The sequence below is a fragment of the Colletes gigas genome, unplaced genomic scaffold (assembly GCF_013123115.1).
Source record: "Colletes gigas isolate AHSC1104 unplaced genomic scaffold, ASM1312311v1 Colletes_gigas_Sc00023, whole genome shotgun sequence".
Taxonomy (NCBI): Eukaryota; Metazoa; Arthropoda; class Insecta; order Hymenoptera; family Colletidae; genus Colletes; species Colletes gigas.
This window is the reverse complement of record NW_025106652.1, coordinates 1,050,496-1,069,182: the sequence shown is the minus strand read 5'-3', so window position 1 is coordinate 1,069,182 and position 18,687 is coordinate 1,050,496. Positions and strand designations below refer to the sequence as shown.

Here is an 18,687-nt window from a genome sequence, read left to right as displayed (position 1 = left end):
ATCATTCGTTGCACTGAAATTTTGTCGAATGACCACTTGAATTTAACCATGATGCAACTACAAATATAGAAAGGAAATAATCAATATAATAAATGTGTCAGATGTTCACAAAAAAATCATATTCTTACGTGAATACGCATGGCCGAAGATGACATTAAATCATTGTTAATACTTGAATTTGAAATCTCGTTTTAAACTGACAAATAATTTACCGATTCATCGTTTGACTAAATAGAAGTCCTCGTTTGCATCACAATGAATATCGTTATCATTATTCAGTTTTATCGATTTACATTAATGTTATTGTTTTTTGTGAAAATGTGCAGATTGCTCTTCGAGCTATACGAGATTCCGCTCGTGTTTGACATTTTATAATTTATCTGCTACGTGCGATAATACCAATGGCCGTTATAAATTTTCACCGCTTTTACTCTAGGAACAATATACTTTAATATCTTTGGTATTTTAGATAATAAAATGTTATTCTAGTTTTGCGAAACATTAGTCATAAAATTTGGTGAACAACGAAAAAATGTGGTTTCTTAAATACTACTATTTAGAATCACTAACGTTTTTTTAAAAGTCTATAAGTATTAATATTCCTTCATTGCAGGCGTCTCAAAAAAGCATTGTATGTTTAAGACGTTGGTCTCCAGTAACCTCCATTGTGATCGTGTTATCATTCGTGGTAATAAGGTTTGCAAACGACAATATTTTAAAGATTATATTTTGCAATACTTTGGTAGCTAAATATCTCGGATATTATTAGCTTATAGCAGACAAACTTTTATTCTTAGAATTACTGTATAGAATTCTGGCATAAAATACTGGTAAACTCGTTTAAAAGAACATTTATTCCTACTATTAAAAGTAGCAAAAATACGAAGGTGTTCTGTTTCTAGTGGGCCATTCTGTATAACGTTACAGTTCGTCGTTGCTTTCCTATATTTGTTAGCATCTTCTCACGTGAGACAATTTCTATTTCAAGCCGGATGCGGTCATCGAGTCATATTCATGATCTTCCGGTGAAAGAGGATCGCGCGATGCTGTAGGAGACCTACAGTAGGTAAACATTCCAGGTACATTTGATTTTCTTTCCGTTATCTCATCTCCGATAACCGTTTTTTCGGTCATGCGATTCAATGTCGCTTTAAAACTATGCTATTGCAATGTTTGAAATACAAAAAACAGAGTATTCGTTACGAACAATCGAGAATAAATAAGGTTACGTCGGAAGGGCATAGTGGCGCGCGCAATTTGTCCGTTACGTCGACAGATGGCAGTCAAGTCGGGGCAAGATGGCGTCCGGTCAATAGACGAATAGCAGGGAGGCCGGAGGCGCTCTCGAGGTTCGTGGGTGTTCTCAGCCCGGAGCTGGAGAGCCTTTTGGGGCCGCGTATCGGTGACATTTTTTTCCACCACAGCGGTGCGAAACGGTGGACACGCGAGTGCGTATCGAGAATGTTCAACGAGGGAGTGCGCGTCACGTACGCGTCGCCCTGAGTGTGCCGTGTTTCTCGAACTCGAAAGAGATGCTGCCGTGCAAAGCGACGACAGAGGAGGCGCGTTCGCGAAACTGTCAGGAAGATCGTCTACGTCGTCGTACGTGAGTCAGTGCGCTCGGTGGATCGAAGGAAGGCACGCACGTACAAAATGGCTTCGGGCGACAATGTGGACGTGATCGAGGTGGTCGAGACGAGCTTCACGGGCCCGGCACAACCCACGGAGGATCACCTAAGGCCGGAGCAGTCCGCGAACGAGGACAGTGAGTGCCCCTTTATCCTCGGCGGGTCGCTTCTCGCGTACAAATGTCACGAACCTAACCTATAAGCCAACGCGATCCCGGACGCTCGACGGGCGTCGTTTCTCTCTCGCTGGTCGGATTCGCGCCGCGAGACGCGACCAGCGAGAGATAGGCGTGATCGATCGATTACCGACGATCTTGATTTTCGTTTCGTTCCCGCATCACCGTGCCTACGTTCCGTCGTACGTCAACTGGGTTATCGGACGACGAGCGTGTGCGGGGCTCTTACGGGGCTACGCTCGTTAATCTAGTTCACGATTTGACAGCTGATGGGTGTCACCCGTCTCGCGAAAATGTATAAGAAATTCCGTTCTCTTTTTTCCTCCGTGCAATCGTCCTCGACCCTCGAGTGCACAAATTTGTTTTCGAAATTTATGTACGCGGAACATAACCGACGGGATCGATTATTCACGATTCAAAGAATCACTCGAGTACCATTGGTTTTTATTGTAGCCGCGAGTCATCTTCTAGCTAATGAACCGAAGGAATTTATGAACGTGGCTAATGTTTACGTGGACCCGAGGTCGTTCGAAGGTTGAATGAAGATACGGAAACGCCGTTCGAGGGCTGAAATTTAACCGTAACGGAAATAACGGTACCGAGCCTCGCGCGCGTCAATAGCGAATCGGTTGCAGTCGGCGTTTCTGCACGACTTTCGTTTTTGAACTCGGTTAACGTTCCACTTTCTCATTTCTTTCCCGGAATATGCATCGAACTTATCCGAACGTTCAAACACGCACGTCTTGTTGCGCCTTTTGATGCCTCTCGCGTTAGAAACGGTACTCCTCGTTCATTCACTAGCCCGCGGTGTATGCGTGAAGCCGACTGTTACGTGACCTTATTTCATGCGACAAACACGTTGTTTTCGGTATGTTACAGATAAATCTACGGGGGATAAGGTGACGGCACTTGACGTAAGTAAAAATTCCTTACGTATTTCCTTTCGATGGGAACACACGACGCCAAGTCGATTCTCGCTCCACGTACAGCAGATATTAATATTGACGTTTGCACACTTCTGACACAGTGTGTTTCGAGAACGAACGAGATTACAAACAAGTTTTACGTGGGTACACTATCAAAAGTCCCGACACGGCATCATATCGCTTTTCCGCTCCGACGATTCGTACATTCTCACGTTGGATACCAATATTTGTTTACATATTTAAATTGAAATATATATAACATTATTAATTATTATTGACGTCTGTAATTCCACGTTATATCGTCCGTTGGAACCTTTTATTACATTCAATTCGATCGTTAAGTTATAAATCGAACGTTACATAAATGAACATACTCTTGTTATTTATGTAACGTGCACGTTTCAATCTACGTTCGTTTTAAACGAAAAATCGCGGCACGAGTAACGTTGCCACGCGTGAATCTATAGTAGATGGATATAGTGTTATGTAAGAAAAATCCTTGCTATCTCCAGTCGCTCGAGCACTTTAAGTACGTTTTTAGGTTAAGCTGAATAACGACGCTGCGAGTCTTTTATGTCACTTCGTATTCGTTTCTGCATCTGATTTTTGGTGGTGTAACAAGAATTCATTATTATTTTCACACGTTTTGTCGTTACCCTCGGAATTAAACACGTCGATTTACCGCGTACGGTATTGTCCTCGACTAATCGACCGATGCGTCGATAGAGGGTGCGCGCTATCGATTCCCTTAAATTCCTGTCAACGGTCGATCGTCTAGTCAAAGCCTGCCATTCGTCGTCCACGTTTCATTGGCGAAATCGGTTCTATTTTTGCGCCCGACGCGTTAATCAATCCGTGGTCAACACGTTCCGCGACGAAGATCGTGTCACGAGATTACGAGGCTGCACGCGGTATGTACGAGATTAGACGCGTGTTTTCTTGAATCAACTGCAAAACTCTTATCACGAATTGTAGTCCGACGAGATAGGTTTTCTGAGAAAAACGCGCGGGAATGTCGTTCCGTCGGAGGCCGGATTCGATGCACTGTAACGACGGTGTGAATAAGACGTTTCGAGCGATGCACCGAGATGAATCGTACCGCTCGTGGAGACAAGAATAGTCTAGTAATTATTCATTCGAATGACGCATAACCGTGTGTGTGCTTTGGGTACTCCGTCTCTCGTGTTTGTCTTGTCGATAAACGTTTGGAGCGACAGTACATACGTCAGAACCCACGGGATTTTAGGGGTAATCGACCAGGGTAAAATTTTAAACGTTTGGAAAAATGTTGCAAATGGCACCGAAGAAAATACGAAGCAAATAGTATTTCGAACATAGGTTAAGAACTTGAAAAGTAACGTTCGATGTTTTAAATGTTTTTACAACGCAAAGGAAATATTTATTTTATTCACTATTACAGGTATTTGATAGAAATAACGTAGTCTTTTCGTTAAGCGTCGGTGGGAGTTAAAAATAACAGACTTCGCAATCGTAAGTCCTCATTACGGACGGAAATGAACGTGGAAATATTTGAGCGATAAGACGCGCGTGCATGCTACGAAAACTGGGAGCATTTTGTTGAATTATTTTTTATTTGTTTATTCATTTAAACTGATAGTGACCCTTATTATAATATAAAAATTGCATTTACGGTTAGAAAGCGAAATGATTTAAAAGAATAATATAATATTTCTATTGGAATTTTTTTTTTATTGTTTTTATTTCGAAATAGTATACAGGTAGCCCTCCTACAACACGGCATCCTATAACACGGTTTCGCTTTAACGCGATAAGAAAATTGCGAAAACCTTTGCACAACACTGTACTCCTATAGCACTGGATAACATGACTTTTGCTTAACATATTTAAAAACTAAATTACCTTAAAATAATGACGCGAAGGAACAGTGAACTATAGTAGTGGCTTTACATGAACAAATATAAACTATAAATTATAATTATAAATATAAATAAACTATAATTTATTAAATTAAGGTTGCATTAAATTAATTAAATTTTTTTGTTATACATACATTCATATTTTTCATAAAAATTAAGTTGCTTATGTAGAATTAAAAAAAAATGTTTGTTTTTAATAAGATTTCGGAACGTAACTCCCTTTTTTATACTGGTTCTGGGTTTCATATAACACGGTTTCACACAACACGGCATTTTCTAGGAACCTATCTACCGTGTTATAGAAGGGTCACCTGTATCTTACTTGCGACGTTTGAACGATCGAATGACTTCTGTTGCAGAGCTCTGTAATACAACATGGCACCGCGGGACCCAAAACCCCTGTGGGGGTGTCGAGAAACAAGTCGGAGCGAGAGAGAAAGATTGGTCACAGAAGAGTTGGAGTGGGAGGTGAAATCACGTACAAAAAGGTGAGACACGAAATAATACGAATGCATCAGTCTTTCTCTAAAATTGTTAAAATAAAGAATATGGTACTGGAGTATTAAATTCAAGTTTTGATTTTCACATTGTCTAAAGAGACTAGACACCAAGGTGAGACTACGTCTTCAAGTAGTAAGCTGTCCAAAAGTAGATAGAATCTACAGTAAAAGATTTTTTGAACAACTTTGTATTTCTCTAAAATTCGCTTTGTAATTGATTCTGTAATTACGATTTCTATACGGTCTTATTGCCTGTATAGATTCTCCGAGGGTGCATAGAACAAAATGAAAACTTTAAACATAATGGTACCATATACATATAATCGTATCTTTTTTTTTTGCTCGAATATTTAAAACTTTTGAACATGGAATTAATGTAGAATTCCGTTTTTTTGTTCTTAGAGCAATATATAAATTTGTATTTGAGTCGAAGGCCATCTTCGAGATAACTTCGTGCTTCGTTCCATAATTAACAAAATTCTAACGAGATTTACTGCAATAAATACGTAATTTAATATTATTTTTCTATGATAAAGAACCAAAAAAAGAAACACTTACTACTTATAATTACAGGTTATTGCGATACTTCTTTTATACATCGATAAGTATTATTAATATTGTAGTTTATATTGTAGGTAATGCGAAAAATTAGTACGCTAGTTTAGTCCTAGCCTTGTTTTATTTTTAACTGAATTCCTTTATTGGAAAAACTTTGGTTTTCTTTATTTGATACTGTGTTCATTTTCAATCAAATAAAATTTTGAGAGAGAATTAGTTCTAAAGCACTATTTCCTCTTAATAATTAAATAATGAAAGGTAGTAACGCGTTGATGAAATTTGAAGGCAAAAGGAAAAAGAAGTTGTTAAAATATAAAAAACCTTGTTAATACCAAACTTGCGCATTAGTCAGAATTAGCGAAGTAACGTAGTTTCCATATTTTTTAGTTTATTATAATAAGTTTTTTAGATATTAGAACTAGGGCTGGGAATATTCAAATATTATAAATATCAGTATATTATTATTGGAATAAGAACGATAAAATTAATGATTCTTAAAAGCACAACAAATTTAATATTAATTTAAAAAAAAACAACAGCTCGTTTGCGTTTACATTAATGTATTAATACTGCACAATATAGCTGACTATTAGTTTTGATTTCATTAAAGTAAAACTGTTATATTATCTCGAATAAAGTATTTCAGATATTTATATTATATTTGATCGATGCACAAAATATTCGAATACAGAAAAGTTCAACTAGTCCCAGACCTAGATAGAACACTAATTTCTTCCAAAGGATAGTATCGCGTATTGCGTTGCGTAATACGATTTATTAATTTCTTTCACTTCGTGTTGTTCAGATCCAAACGACACAAATCATGGGATCGATACAGTTAGGCATCCAGCATGCGGTTGGTGGTCTAGCGAGCAAGCCAGAACGCGATCTGTTGATGCAAGACTTCATGACCGTGGAGACGACGAACTTCCCGAGCGAGGGATCGAATCACACCCCGGCCCATCATTTCTCCGAGTTTAAGTTCAAAAATTACGCACCCATTGCATTTCGCTACTTTCGTGATCTCTTTGGCATTCAACCGGACGACTTTTTAGTAAGTATGGACGGTCGAACGTTTCCTTCGGGGAGTCACGATGGAATCACGATTTCCGATGAATTCCAACGTTTCTCTCTCTTCCTTTCTTTCTCTCTGTCCTCTCGTAATGGCCATCGTCGGCGCTCGTAACACGCGCTGATCTAATGACTGCGCTTGAATATTCAGATGTCGATGTGTAGTGCTCCGTTACGCGAATTATCGAATCCCGGCGCTAGTGGAAGTATCTTTTATCTAACAGATGATGACGAGTTCATCATAAAGACTGTACAACACAAAGAAGGCGAGTTTCTGCAAACGCTTCTACCAGGATATTATATGGTGAGTTGATCAATTTACGTAAGCACGGTTGCAATCGTATCGCATCGCGAATTGCGTGCACTGTTTTCTTATTGCAGAATCTGAATCAAAACCCGAGGACGTTGTTGCCAAAGTTCTTCGGGTTGTATTGCTATCGGTGTAATAGTAAGAATGTTAGATTAGTCGCTATGAATAACCTTTTGCCCTCGTCGGTGAAATTGCATCAAAAATACGACTTGAAAGGGTCAACGTACAAAAGAAAGGTTCGTAGCGTTACGTAAATACGATAAAACCTCGATTTAGCTGGATAATTGGAGGAAGCGGTGCTCGTTGAATCCGAACGTCCCTAAAATAGCGAGTGTATCTAGATATATCTCGGTTATTACGAAACCAGAAGTCCTTTAAATAACAAAGTATATGTTGTTGAACACGATACAATCCGTGTATACATTGAGAACTATAAATTTAGTCACACTTCCTAGAAGTGTGAGACCAAAAACCGAATACATCAAACGTTTTTCTTGGGAGCATTAGCAAAGCACGACACTGTTAGGTAATCTTAAACAATGTTTGTTGCGAGCAACACAACAAATTAGCGTCATAAATACGATGTAGGTAGTATGGACAGTCTCATCCAATTCCAGGAACTCTTACGTTTTCGACAACCGACTGTTTACATCCAAATTTCCCTTGGTACACCTTTATAATCTTCACGATTACGGTCGAGTCTCGGAACAGTTAACTATTGTTGAACGCTGAATCGATCACTTCTTCGATTTGCGCTCAAAACGAGGTTCATGGTAAGGAAAAATTCTTTCTTCAATTCTCACATCTACGCGCCAGCACACAACCCTACCATGAGCCTCCCCCAACTACTTTGGGGAAAGGTCGTTGACCAACAACGGCAACTTTCTCCAACGTCCTCAAGTGACGTCTTTGCTCAGATGTGACGCACCCCCTTCCAAGGGCATCGTTGCAAGGGTGCTTGGAAGGGAGGAGACGGCGTCGGAGTTGCCGTTTCAAACAGTTCGTTCCAACATTCGAACCACAAAACATCATTCTCGCTACATTCTAAAACATCAAACATCGTCATCAAACACATCTTACTATAGTATCTTAATAAAGTGTGCAATAAACATTAGAAAACTCGAATAAAAATTTATATTGAATGGCAAATTATTCAACGGATACCGCGGGCCGCAACAACTATACCTCTGTCCAGTTTCCAATAGACCACCATTTACGATATAAAATATTTCTACAAGTGTAATTTATATATAAAATAGAGTTAGTCGGATTCTGTCCGTTAAATCGAGGTTTTGCGAGTCTCCACGATTCACGCGTCCAACAGACATTTTCTCAACCGTCAGGCGTCGAAATCAGAAAGATCCAAGTCCTCGCCGACGTACAAGGATTTAGATTTCATGGAGCATCACGCGGAAGGTATCTTTTTGGAAGCCGACACGTACAGCGCGTTAGTGAAAACGATTCAAAGAGATTGTCGGGTATTGGAGAGCTTCAAAATCATGGATTATTCTTTGCTCGTTGGTATTCATAATCTGGACCAGGCTGCGAGGGACAAAGCGGTAGGTACATGCTAGGTACATGCTATCTAGGGTGTTACGGTACTATGAGAACAGCGTTAAATGTGAGCTGTACGTTGCAGCAGGAGCAGAGGTTATCAGCGAGCGCGGATGAAGAAGTCGCGGAAGTCGGTGGCGAGAGCGCAGGATTCCTTCAAGCGGAAAGGGAGCGAGATAGGGAGGACAGGGTGGGAGCGAGCGCTCTGAACCGATCGCGAAGCATAAACCGACAAAGGTTGGTCGCCCATAGTACCGCGATGGAGAGTATTCAGGCTGAAAGCGAGCCGATAGACGAGGAGGACGACGTACCGTGAGTATCGTGTTTCAATGGCTTAGAATTGTATAAAACGCGGATGCTCTAATAACGTGTTTTAATTACGTTCGTGTTCCTAGCAGTCCAGGTGGTATTCCAGCTCGCAACGCACGCGGCGAACGCCTGTTGCTCTTCCTTGGTATCATTGATATTTTGCAAAGTTACAGGCTCAAGAAAAAACTCGAGCACACGTGGAAGTCGATGGTACACGATGGCGTAAGTACCAAGAATACATTTTGTTTTTATCTTCTTGCGGCGAATGTTGCGCGACGACGTTCGTAAATCGCATCGATTTTTCATCGAAGAGAAGCGTGTATGTGACTTTTAACCCTGACGTTAAATGTAAAGAAGAAAATGTCGGCATTTTTTTACAGGACACCGTGTCCGTGCATCGGCCAGGTTTTTACGCGCAACGTTTTCAAGATTTCATGGCCAAGACAGTATTCAAGAAGATACCGTCACGTAAGTACCATCCTAATCAGCCTCTTCTAACAAACTTGACCTCAATGTTAACACTCAACAAGGCTCATTCCTAATTTTGTAAGCGATTTATTTGACGAGTTACTTACGGGTTATAATGGATTCTGGACTGACGTATCTCGTCTAGTGTCGTCGAACGATTCGGTTTGTCTTATAAGCATAAAGTACAAGAGAGATGCTAGGCTTTAAGTAGAGTAGTAGAACTATAACGACAAGTATTTTTATCGCCAGCTGACCGTGATTAATGACTATCTTTCTGTTTATAGTAATAGCATCAATTACTGTGATTCAACTATCATACAATGCAATGTTATCGCGTAGTACCTTTTACATAAGCGAACGAAAGAAAGAGACTTCGAGACATATTTTAAACGTACGGATAGAAAAAAAGAAATGGGGGTGGAGAGGAAGTTTGAAGATTTAATCGCAAGGGTTAAAAAAATAATGCTCAAAATGGTACTTATTATTACGCGCGTAACTCTACCGTTTACATTTAAGTAGCGACGTTGATTGTCTTGTTACTTACGAATTCCAGTTTGTGCGAAGCAGTCAGATATAAGTTAGAGTTACGTATATATTTTTTAGCTTCTTTATTATATAATCGCCATCGCCGAACGTTCCAATTCATTTATTCGAATTCAGTGACGCTTATTTTGTTCTTGTGTGATAACAATTTTCGGTGTCGAGTCGTGTTCTAAGCGGATCGATCGATCATACGATATTTTCGATCCATAATCAGAGGATCGAGTCAACCGATCAAACATTTGATACAGCATATCGTTCGTTTATTTTAAGACGTTCGAAGCGAGAATAAGCGAAATCAATTTTGCCATCATACATCATTATCACAGACAAATTTAGCCGTCCAGAAAGATTCTAATAATCGTAATAGCCACTTAAGGTAAATGACTGCAGAAAATGCGACAAATCCTTGTGCGGATATCCGAAAACTACGCGCGATTGACTGCACTCGTTTTAAGTGAACTTTTAACCATCATTTCGAATCGCGTAACACATCCCGTTAGAAATGATAAAAAGAAAAGAAAAGAAAGAAAAATCGTAATCATAATCAGCAGCCCCGACGTCGATTTTTCGGATACCTGCATTCTTTCGTAATTAATGCTGTCGATTAAGCACCCCTGGGTTCATTGGATGTGTAGGTCACCTTTGGGTTTTGTATTGGTGTAACTAATTGCTAACACGATACACATATTTTTCGATTTTTTTTTCTTTTTTTTTTCTTTTTTAATTTTACAGTATTCTTAAGTTTTTAATATCTATATTCTTATAAAGTTCCCGACCTCATTATTCATTTCACGTTTACTTTCAAAACAGACCTTACGGTCTTGAAATGTAAATTCATTGACGAGCACAAAAATGACCAGTCCACTGGTGTCCACATACGTAGCTGAGTATTTTATGCATCAAAGTCGGTATCGAGTAAACTCTTGGAAGCGAATCGTGCTCTAACACAACGGGTCGATAATAGGTGTAAGGTTTCCGCGAGAAGCGCATTATTGTAAGGACAATTCCACATTTTTCTGTTAAAACGTTGCCGTCCCTATACGCACAGAATTTATCCCGCTATATCGAGTGATTGAAAGTTCAGGTTCGCATATATCGAAGTTCCTCGTTGAGAATCGACGTGCCAAAGTTTTTGTAAGAGTATCGCGACCCTCGTGTTCCTAATAGTGTTATAGGGTGTAGGCGTGATCACTGGTGTCTGTTGTTAATGATAAATTATGTCACGGATCGCACAAAATTCTATTTCCTCTTCTCTTTTTTTTTTTTTTTTTTTTTTTCTTTCGCCGATCATTCGACTCGCGCAACAAAATCTGCAGAAACGATTCGTGCAGTTTCAGACATCCGAACAATTTTGTGCGATTTACAAACGACGTAAAGAAGTCCTCACGCCGTGTACGAGTCGAGTATATATTTTGGCTAGTTAGTATGGCGTGGGCGTGTCAGAGAGAGAAAGAGAGTGCGTGAGAGAGAGTGAGATCAAAAAAAATGGTAGAAGTAGACACGTTCTTTTATTGTGAAAATATTCAGCTATCGGCTCCACGTGGACACCAATGTACATAATTATATATTTTGCAATAAACATTTTCGCTGTTTACCAACTTCATTTCATTTATAAAGCCTACCCGTACATTTACTTTTTTTTTTTCTTCTCTTTAACCGTTTCCACTTAATGTTTCTGTTTGTTCTTTCTACTTCTACTGTCCCCGCTATACTACTCTCACTATTGCTACTGCTACGCGTGGGTCGCTGCAGGGACTCTTGTGGATTTTCTGTAATTATAACACCTCGTTCAATATTTAAATAGCTCGTTGTTTAACTTCTAGGTAACCAGATTGATCCAGTAATTAATTCATTTTTCTTTTAAAATCAATCAGCAGCTCGTCCTTCAGTGTGTCTACGAATGGAGAAAGCGGCCTTGAACAGTCGATTGATTTTATTTCTACTACAGTTAATTTTCCCAGTGTCGTGCATAGTGTCTAATAAAACGTAGACGTATTTTCAAGGCTGAGTTCAGCGTTCACAACATCAGAAAAAAAGTTGCTAGAAACGTTTACCACGTCTGACCCTATTTACCAGTTGTTATTTTTAGCGTCTCAATAATTCTCACTCTAAGTCGAGGTAATTAGTACTCGGTTATTTGAAACTTGCACTTTGTATCCCGCTAACTATTTCTGAACACTTTCGTAATATATATTAATGAAAAATCGTACACAAGAATCCCCGTGGCTGCTACGCGCCGTCACTAAATACTATTTCATCCACTCTGTCCTCTTTATCCCCTCGTCCGTAGCTATGAATTCATTCGAAGTTTATTTTCTGCACTGTCATCGCGTTACCCACTTTGTGTACTGTCTTAAATAGCGTATCATGCGATATGTGTTTGTTGTTTGTATTTTACCGTACGTTTGGGTTTCACTCACCACCTGTTAACGATACTTGTGTACTTTGCGATGCGACTAACAGAGTACCGACTCACCGACTCCGATTTAATTTCTCCCTTATTTTGATTTCACCGAATTTTTGTCGCGCGTTCGTTTCAGTTACGTTAACATTCCTATATAATTCACAACACTTTTTAGATATACTCCATACGTAGGAAACTGGTTTATTCGAGCGATCTCGACCAAGAAGTTCATAACGCAAGAAGTAGGACTCTTATCAATTCTGGGACGACCTCGTTCGGACGCGAGCACTTTCAGACGTCGGTGCCGAATTAAAATTCACGCTCGAGTTAAGACGCAATTAGAGTCGGGTTCAAGACGCGCGGAAAAAACATGTTAGCGAGACTAACGAGACACCGTTTAACGGCGAAGAAGATCGTTAAAAGAGTTTCGTGCGATCGGGATTCGGGTCAGCTCGTAAGAACACGTTCGAATAATCGAGTTTCCACAAACACTAGAAACGATCAAAGGAAAATTCGCGATAGGATAAATGACGTATACAGTGACCCTTTGTTCGTCATCGACAAAGATGAGAATGGTACTTTACCGTCGCTTTTTCCTCTTCCCTTCTCTTTATCTATCTCTTATCTACGATTATCCGAGGCAAGAATGTACAACCCCGCTTTCCTTTGTGTTGCTATTTATTCTCGACAGCCCCTTACGATTCTATCGTTTAACAATCCGGTATTATATAAACGATGTTGAGTACGGAGTTTAGCTAAATGTTGATGTTTTTGTGTCCCGTGCACTTCTTTCCGTGTCAACCCCAAATGACCTGATCTGACCTGCTACCGATCGAAACTCGAAAATCGAATACCAAAAGTGGACCTGCCTGAGATTAAGGGGAATCATCGCAAATTCCGTAACCTCGTCACCAGCTACATAGGTAACTTTGTCTGTTCGTCCGTCTGTCTATCTGTCCATTTTGTATGGTTGTACCACGTATGTTCGTTTTGTTTATTTTTCTGTCTCGTTTAATACGATCGTCTCTGCTTGTAATTGCGTACTTTTCTCTCTATCTCACTCCGTATGCCCTGGTGTTATTGCTCTTTTGTACCCGGATAGAATCCTCGATCTCGTTACCAAAAAAAAAAAGAAACATTTTTGCTTTTACCAGCACCTTTAACGAAACTGTTTTCCATCATGCATCGTCGAGTTGTCGAATTACATTAGATACGCTTTTCCTTTTCTCTCGGCAAGAATCGGTCTTTGATAGAACGGTTCACGAAATGCAGTTTTTTCCTACGCGTAGAGAATTTGAGAAATTGTCTTAGATGTGCGTCTATCGTGGCATGCGAAACGAACCCTTTTTTATTATAATCGTAGATGTAAGAAGAGATATACAGTAAGTAGGAAAGATTGTAAACAGCTTTTGTTTTTCGTTAACCAAGCCATTTTTCTTTTACTGTTTCTTTTTCGTTGTGCGTTGTACATAAAATTTGGTTTCTTGTGCTTTTATACCAGTCTTGAAGGTTTGAAGATTTCTTGTTTTCAGTTTTGTTTTTCGATGAATTATCCTCGCCCACCACTTTCTTTTAGACAACCTTTTCTCGTGTACAAAGTATTTGCACCTCGTATTCGCGTATCAGCTCTGAAGAATTTTATCTCGCAACGCTTCTTTGATTATCTTTTTCACCTATCTTTGATCACTCTTATGTATACTTGTACGTCTAAATATGTGTGTAAATGTTTGATCATGCGGATGCAATTGTAGATGTTTGTATTCTCCACTACTTGCATTCTACGTCGGAAATATGTATGAGAATGTATATGAATATTTCTGCCGGAAATACGGGAACGGTTCTGTTCTTTTCTTTTTCACGAATTCGACCGTTCATCGTATTCGCCGGCGAAAATATGGAAGTTGTAAAGTCGCAACGAAGCAACCGAGTTCGTTCCACTACTATCGTTTCAATTTTCTACTGCTTCTGCGATGCCCGTGAGATCTGTGTGTGCCTGGTCAGATTTTCTTCTTTTCGTTCATCACTTTCTCACACTTCTCTTCTCCTTTTACGCTTCGACACGTTCACAGTTTTTCAAGGACACGTTTAACCACCCACCTCCATCGAAAGACCCTCTTATTTTTACGCGAATCTAGGTCATCCTCTTCTCGAGAGCATCCGAGAACCAATATACGATCCTACTGGCCGCGGCTGTATTTTTAACATCGATCCTTCGTCTGCCACCGTTTGGATGACGTCTACGAACGTCTATCGAATTTTTCGTCAGGAACATTTTTGCATAGAACGTGAATATAATCTCCACATTTTCACCCATGTTTTTACTTGACAGCCCCGGTACTTATCTGACAATGAAAGTTTAAGGTACGATACGACCTGTGAAAAGGATTTCCTCCGAGAAAACCAGCGAATCATGAAGTTAGGTCTCTTCTAGACGAAACATTCCATGTTGCAACACTGGAAACGCGTTACAGTTACGACGGAATTAATTGGCCATCCAAGGTCACCGATAACATTTGCCCCCACCATAAATATTCGACTCCCACCACTCTAGCTTTCACCTTTGATCCTCATCATAGTGAAATTAATTACAGTTTGAATACTGTTTCAAGTAACATTTTATCCAGTTTCATTTTTCTGATTCACTGGAAGAAAAATTAGTATGACGAATAAGGTAAATGCACTTAAATGCAACACCAAATCATCTATACAATTCGTTTCGTTAATACGATTATTAACAATTTGGTTGAGGCATTATCCTTTTTACTTACAGTAAACCATGTGTTTTAAAATTACTAAGATTTGCAACATCATGTGATTGTATCTTTGGAAGATTACAAGCAATTGTTTTAAATCCACAAATAAATCTTACAGTTATATTTTTCATTACACTGTTCAACAGTAGAACATTATTTCTTTCTTCAGGATTTAAATATGAAACACACCACTATTTTAATAAAAAAAAAAAATATTATTTCTATACCATAAATGCTCTATCTTCTAATAGAATCCAGCAAAAAATAATACCTAGAATTCTCCATTAATATTCAAAGTGACTGCTAAACAAGATATGTAAATGATTGGGAATCTTTATCTTATATTTCATTTATATTTTACGTAGAATTGAATCACGAATATACAAGCTGTACAAATTTGCCTAGAATCCAATAATTTTCTATTCACAATTCACGTAGTGGTGATGAACGATCGGCGACCTTGAGCGTCCAAATCATTCCGCCCCTACTTCGCAAATCTATCCAATTCGAAGCAGCTCTCGCACTGCACGACTACTTTTGTTCTCGTTCCGTTAATATTTAAATATTCAGCATCTTGCTCGCATAATTGAATTAATAAAGCTCACAGCGGATCAACGGCTCAGTGCTTTAACGTTGCGTCGCTCATTTTGTCAGAATACTATTCACAGTTCCGTAGAATCTCGAGACGCGCCTCGTTCCAGTTAACGCCGTTCACCGGGTTTTAATCAGACCTGAACATAACTCAGCGATGTTGGTTTAGCCTAGAGCTAGCTACACGGCGAACCAACGGTAGGAAATCGTTTTCGCTGTTCGTCGCGATTACGTCGATCGCCTGTCTCGAATACGATACGACGACACGTTCCATTTACGTACGTACGTAGTTTACATGTGATGTTTCAGTTACAGAGGCATGTTACATCGGGAAGTAGCGTATCAAGAAGCGACAGAAGGTAACGATCCGGCCATAGAAAGAACTCTGTCGACGAAGAGAGCTTTCAATGTTGTCGGCGTAATTATGCAGGGTCCACTGTAACGCGTGGGAGTTAATTCAGTGATGGATCGGTGACACAGGAGTAATGGGAGGAAAGAATTAAGAAGGCAATGGCTACGAAAGCATTTTATGACTCAGTAATTGTGCAAGTGGTCTGAGTAATTTTTTTAATATCTTTTTCAAAGTTGTTGCTGGTACTATGTACTGGAATATTAAGTGGCATAATTTGATAGGACTAATTACAGTTAGATGTATACTATCTATTCTAATGTGTAGTTGCCAACACTTATCCACGCGCTATTATTTCAGGGCTCTTGATAAACTTGTTGAGATATACAATATTTAATCACGTAAAAAATTGTCAAAAGATTAACCTATTCGTCACTAATTGAGAAATACTAGTCAGATTATAGTATCATGACATATTTCTGCCCATATATTTACACTGAATTGCTGCTGGTGACTTAATTAGGGAATAACATAATGCAAATAATAATATATTAAATAATTGTTTGATTTAGAAGTCTATTAAGTTTGATAATAAGCAAAGTTTTAGAGCTATCGAGCATTCTATACAGTTACACTAGCTCAGTTTTAGTTGAGTGTACTTTGAGTACAAAGGTGGCTGTAACTTTGAAGCAAATTCAAATAGGACACATGTTAGTATAAACGGTGTTTATTCTTTTGTGTCCCCAATATATAACTGAAATGGTTCTCACATGTTATGGTGGACCCTGTATATTTTAAATTGTCGTTTCAAAAAATGTATTAGACATTATCCAGGAGACTAGCTCCCCCGAGAAAATCGTCAACAATTAGTAGTTTCGCGTCTTTCCCAGATAGAGTAGAGAAATCAAAGAAGCGTAGCCAGACGGTGAAGGAGTTAGACATAGTCTTGACGAGCAGTGCTGTAGCAAGAATCGGTTTAGACATTGAAGCGTCGTATCTGAAGAAACCTTATGTTAATATATTGGACCATTTATTCCACGTGGAACACGCCAATGGGAATTGAGAATTTATTTCTTAATAATTCATAGCAACACGTCTGAAACAATTGGTAGAATATCGATTCATTAAAGAGAATAGCAAGCATTCTGCATTTGAAACTCACTAGACAAGCGTTAAAAGAAAATCTTTGTTGATCAGGGCAATTTATGTATTAATTTTAGTGTAGCAGAATCTAGATAAATATTTCTATTTATACAAGAATGTAATCACTGTACGTAACGAACAAAAATTTCTCTTTTTCTAGCTTCAAAAAGAGCTTGTATGGTGGCACGTGTTTTAAATGGCCCAGTATAAAACACGTAAAGAACAATTGCAATGGAAGTTGACAATAAACACGATGCAAAAATAGAGATCCCGTAACACAATTACACGGAAACGTACCATGGTATTGAACGCCCAGCTTGTTCAGAACTTTTTCCAAACAAAGTTAGAAAGCTTCACGCGCAAACGGACGCTTGGTACGGCACTGACGTCAGCTTTTGTAGCGTTAACTCGTTTGATCCCCGCCCCCCTCGATAGGCACCGATCTGAGATCTCCAATTGACCGTTCCGATTTCCATGAGTATACATCGATGTCCTTAGGGTTGACCACGTATGTTTGGAATTCTAACCGGTACGATTTGTGTTTCAGCGTTGAAACATTCCCCGTCGAAGAGGAAAAGCATCACCAGGCCGCTCAGGCCCCTGGACGGCGACTTCGATTCTACCGGTGAGTCCGCCCATGCATTTAACATTATAATATTTTTCGAACATCTTTTTACGCTTTACGCGGTCTCACGCGACCCGGAAATTCACCGATTTTCGGAACCAAAGCACATGCCTGCAATCCCTGCAATAGAAGATCGTTAGTCAGATATATCATTGACGATGAAACAAAATTAAAAAGGAAGAATTAAGAGAGGCCAACGATAAGATAATATTTCTTACAAGAGTAGGTGGCTATAGTTATTTGATAGTTTTAAAGTTATAATTCGGCGAAGTGACATTACTTGTATATGTGTATGCATAGAACATAACTATGTAGGTATGTGACTTTTAATAATTGTATCTTTAATACTCTCTAACTATGGCTAATGATTCACACATATGATTAGAAATGTGTATTCTATTGAACTACAGAAGGTCGTTGAAAACAAAATGGTCCAATTCGGATTTTTCCTTGTTATTATCTGATGTAATCTTTGAATTGAACATTGAATTTCGAAAGAAACACTTTTAAAAAATGACCTGTTAGTGGTAATATTTATCCCTTCCACCCAAGCAGTTTCTTCTTTAGAAATTTTGCTCTATCGTCGAAAATGTTATAGTTCTTTCATTGACAATGTGAATTCACCTATCCAGTACTTTACTTTTTCTCGAATATTACTACCTAGTATTTACTTATTTTTTTTTAATTAACAACGTACTTCAGTAAAATAAAAACCAGATGAAAAGAGAAAGGTCCATCTACCATATAACTTGACCCTAATTAGGAAAACTGAAATTGTAGAGTGGGAAGTACCAAAAAGAATACGTCTTTTTTTATACAGGATGTTCGGCCACACCTGGGAATAATTTTAATGGTAGATTCTAGAGGCCAAAATAAGACGA

The 18,687-nt window shown here is 39.0% G+C and overlaps 1 protein-coding gene across 13 annotated transcripts in view; it reads left to right on the top strand.

The window, feature by feature from the left end:
• Nucleotides 1-1,313: 1,313 nt before the first annotated feature.
• LOC122401269 (phosphatidylinositol 4-phosphate 5-kinase type-1 alpha) overlaps nucleotides 1,314-18,687 on the top strand; it is a 45,645-nt gene continuing 28,271 nt past the window's right edge. For 7 of the 13 annotated variants that reach the window (XR_006259432.1, XM_043403305.1, XM_043403309.1 and 4 more), the window contains exons 1-12: nucleotides 1,314-1,765; nucleotides 2,684-2,718; nucleotides 4,988-5,116; nucleotides 6,492-6,740; nucleotides 6,909-7,061; nucleotides 7,139-7,303; nucleotides 8,411-8,626; nucleotides 8,707-8,933; nucleotides 9,017-9,152; nucleotides 9,311-9,398; nucleotides 13,206-13,268; nucleotides 17,729-17,806. Coding sequence is in view for 12 of the 13 variants with exons in the window: in XM_043403305.1 (XP_043259240.1) it covers nucleotides 1,654-1,765; nucleotides 2,684-2,718; nucleotides 4,988-5,116; nucleotides 6,492-6,740; nucleotides 6,909-7,061; nucleotides 7,139-7,303; nucleotides 8,411-8,626; nucleotides 8,707-8,933; nucleotides 9,017-9,152; nucleotides 9,311-9,398; nucleotides 13,206-13,268; nucleotides 17,729-17,806 (1,651 nt within the window). In the remaining variant the exon portion in view is untranslated. Of the gene's footprint in view, nucleotides 1,766-2,683; nucleotides 2,719-3,371; nucleotides 3,642-4,987; nucleotides 5,117-6,491; nucleotides 6,741-6,908; nucleotides 7,062-7,138; nucleotides 7,304-8,410; nucleotides 8,627-8,706; nucleotides 8,934-9,016; nucleotides 9,153-9,310; nucleotides 9,399-13,205; nucleotides 13,269-13,944; nucleotides 13,957-17,728; nucleotides 17,807-18,687 lie in introns of those variants that run through there. The other 6 variants (XM_043403310.1, XM_043403302.1, XM_043403301.1 and 3 more) reach the window with 5 other exon arrangements.